General features: G+C 42.9%; 1 protein-coding gene across 1 annotated transcript in view; it reads right to left on the minus strand.

Annotated features, from left to right (window-relative positions):
* SARC_09580 (hypothetical protein) overlaps positions 1–3,086 on the minus strand; it is a gene marked incomplete at its 5' end in the record, with an annotated part of 3,821 nt that extends 735 nt beyond the window's left edge. The window contains 4 exons of the mRNA XM_014296396.1: positions 380–416; positions 1,567–1,685; positions 2,141–2,244; positions 2,921–3,086. Coding sequence (XP_014151871.1) covers positions 380–416; positions 1,567–1,685; positions 2,141–2,244; positions 2,921–3,086 — 426 coding nt within the window. The remainder of the gene's footprint in view (positions 1–379; positions 417–1,566; positions 1,686–2,140; positions 2,245–2,920) is intronic.
* Between the last annotated feature and the right edge of the window lie 629 nt (positions 3,087–3,715).

The following is a 3,715-nucleotide window of genomic DNA, read 5'->3' on the forward strand; positions in this document are numbered from 1 at the left end:
CACACACACACACACACATATATATATATATCTTATATACACACGCACGGGTTATGCACTAATAATGTGACGAAGGTGCCTAGAATACGAAATTGCGCTGTACGCATCCCTCATAGGAGAAGAATATATGCAACGCGATGGGACAAGGTTGGCGGAGGCGATTTTATTGAGATATAACAAGACCAACGGGTAATATTGATCGTGCGGGGCATGGACACGGCGTAAATGTACATACATACATGAAAAGTCTTACTATTTACATGAACAGCAGAGACATACGTAAAAATTCGCACTACTAGAATGGACAGTACACACATTGATAACGACGCACACTACTTACATAGACAGTACACACATACACAAGATTCACGCCACTTACATGTACGCAGTGGTCAGAGACGCTCCCTAGTAGCATTCTGAGTGTGATGAGTAGTGGAAAAAGGATAAAACATGAGCAACATGGTACCATGGATGTGAGCAGAGGACTGTTGCAATTTCCCTGCGCATAGTACGTGGCATCGACAGTGGATGACGTGACATATAGATACTCTTGACATAAGAGTTAACTGAGAAAGTTAAAGATGAGCATCACCGTACCATGAATGTGAGCATGTTGCAATTACCCTACGCATAACATTGTACGTGGCATAGGCAGTGGATGACGTGACATATAGGTATTCTTGAGATAGAGCTAGCTGAGAAAGACAAAGATGAGCATCACGGTACCATGAACGTGAGCATGTTGCAATTGCCCTACGCATAGCTTTGTAAGTGGCATAGGCAGTGGATGACGTGACATATAGGTATTCTTGAGATAGAGCTAACTGAGAAAGACAAAGATGAGCATCACGGTACCATGAATGTAAGCCGAGGACTGTTGTAATTCTCCTAGGGCGATAAATGACATGTTGAGAAAACTTGGTATGACGATAATCGTAGGATTTGACTTAAGATTCGCACATCCGGAGAGACACCTGACAGTCACGTACTCAATAGACCCGCTATGTAACCCACCATCAAGGAATACTTTGTGCAAGTCCAGCCCAAAACGCAAAACAGGCTGACAGATACAACAGTACAGCTCAGACGGGACTATACACCGACGAACATCACCACAGCCACCTCATATGCGTACAGCTAGAGCACAATGTGTGCGCATGTGCGCTCAGCTGCTCGATTGCTGCGTGACTGATTGCGGCGTGCGTATCCCGACGAGGGTCTACCTTGCTGATACACCGCTACCAACTACATGATCACTGTTGCAAAGTATCTTGGATATTCGCACGAGTACCGTACCAAAGAACACTTGAATTCGTTCCCACAGGTACCAAAGGGCTGATACATCGCTACCATCTACGGCATCACTGTTACAAAGTGTCTTGGCTATTTGCACAAGCACCTTACCAAAGTATACATCTTTTGACATGTACAAAAGAGTGTGTCATCTAGTTTATCAGCTACGTCATATTCTCGGTGGATCAGGGCAATGGTCATTAGTGGAATGAACAAACGAATCGTTAAAAATAAGAGCTCGGTTCTCGGTGGCTAAGGATGTGATGGACATACTTTCTAAAGCCGCTGTTGCCCCGGTTGCCCATAACAACAGTATCCGCATTTAACTTGTCGGCGTATAGCGGGATGAAGCCTCGAGCATCCCCGGATTCCACATATAATTCAGGTTCGTACTGTAAATCAATGAGTTGTGTGCTATTTCACCGGCCTTTGCTCCACGGGGGTTTCCATGACAACACATACTACAAGATTATTGCCAATACTCACGAGATAGATAATCCAAAGGGGCAGCATACGTCAGAGTGTATCCACTCTAACATCAGGGCTGGCGGACATCAAAGCAAATTTTATACATGCGAGTATATGCAAAAGAACGCTGATAGTAGACAATAGGAACGTGTGTGGATATATCACATGCTGCGGGCAGGCAGGACATACACCTATTTGTTCAAAGTCCGCTTAAACTTACTTACTCGTCGAGTTTGCACTAACCACAGAGCTCAAAAACCAAAACATCAAACCCTAAGACATGCCCCTGGTTGTTCAAAGATTCGCTTAAACTTGCTTCGCCTTCGAGTTCGCCCTATTCATTAAACCTAAACTCTAAACACAAAACCCTGAGACATACCCCTAGTTGCTCAAAGTCCTCTTTAACTTGCTTCATCTTCGTGTTCGCCATATCCACCTTCTCTTTCGTACTCTTAGCGCAGTCACCCGGCACCGTCATGACGCCTGTTGTTGGGTTGGCGTAATTCAAAGCGCAGGTTTAAATGTAAGCGTCCTTGAAGTTGTGCAACAGTTATATGTCCTATTAGATTATTTATTTAGAAACTTCGAGAAACAGCAGACGAACGTGTCACATAGATAATTATTTATTATAGTTATTTATTATAACTGACGTTCATCTGTCTCTGTTGACTGTGCGACACTGGGCCGGGGCATATCCTCACTCAGAACCAAGACAGTCGCTCATTGCATATATATTTGAACGTTTACTCACGGCTATATACATTCACAGCACTGTACACTCACGGTGATTTACTGTGCTGAGAGGTGCCCAACTGCGACACAGACGCTCCGTGTCTTAAATGTGACAATGTACGATGCTGGTATAATCATGACCCAAATGCATATACCAGGCGGGGCTTATGGCGTAGGACGTGACTGGCAGGAACACATACGACATATAAGCATATATGCATACGAAGCATCCCACAGGACCAATGGCTAAGGCAATAATTAGCCATAGACAGACAACCTCAACAAAAGAAAAACCAAACAGATGGACACCGCAATGACGCCGCAAAATTATAGACAGCATTGGCATCACACTCCAGTCCGATTCCGGGCCAGGCCCTCCACATGGGAACAATTAAATGCTCAGAAAGGCTTACTAGCAGAGACCTACCGTTGTCATCCATCTCTATATCTGTGTAATCTGGCAGCACCCACAGGACACTGACTTGGTCTCCCACCCTCAGAAAGTTTGTCTTGCTCCATTGGATAGCGTACAAGCTCAGGTCTAGCACCGTGTTCAACGAGGGTTTGAATGAGAAATAGAATAGAAAGTACATATCTCCACACACACACACAAGTATGTATACACATTTATACTAGGTGTACAGGATGACTGCGGGGTTGACTGGAAACTGTAGCAAACCATAACCATTCGTGCAGATGTATAAGCTACTCAAGCGATAGCACAACAATCAGCGGAAAACTCAGTTTGTAGAAGGAATGATAGGGGGTGGTTGCTATAAAAACGTGTGAGAGTACCATAAGACATAAATTACGTTAATTTCCTCCTCTATTTAGTGAACTGTCACGGCCATCTACACATCGCGCTCGTATATATGCCACTATATATCAGATGTGATTGTAATCACATATATAGGTGCATCCTTTATTTGAAGTTCCAATCCCAAATACTTCGCATCCCATACATAGCTACAACTGAACGTAGAGTCGGAAGATCCCAGGATGTAAAACAAGGATTAGGGTAGGTAGGATCACTACAAAAAATATGGAACATGAAGTGTTTGCATATACACATAAGATTTTTAATAAATAAATAAATAAATAAATATAAATATAAATATAAATATAAATATATATATTTATATATATATATACATATACACATACATATATAAACACACACACACATACACACAAACACACACACACACACACACACACACAC

This window comes from Sphaeroforma arctica (assembly GCF_001186125.1).
Source record: "Sphaeroforma arctica JP610 unplaced genomic scaffold supercont1.992, whole genome shotgun sequence".
Classification (NCBI taxonomy): Eukaryota; class Ichthyosporea; order Ichthyophonida; genus Sphaeroforma; species Sphaeroforma arctica.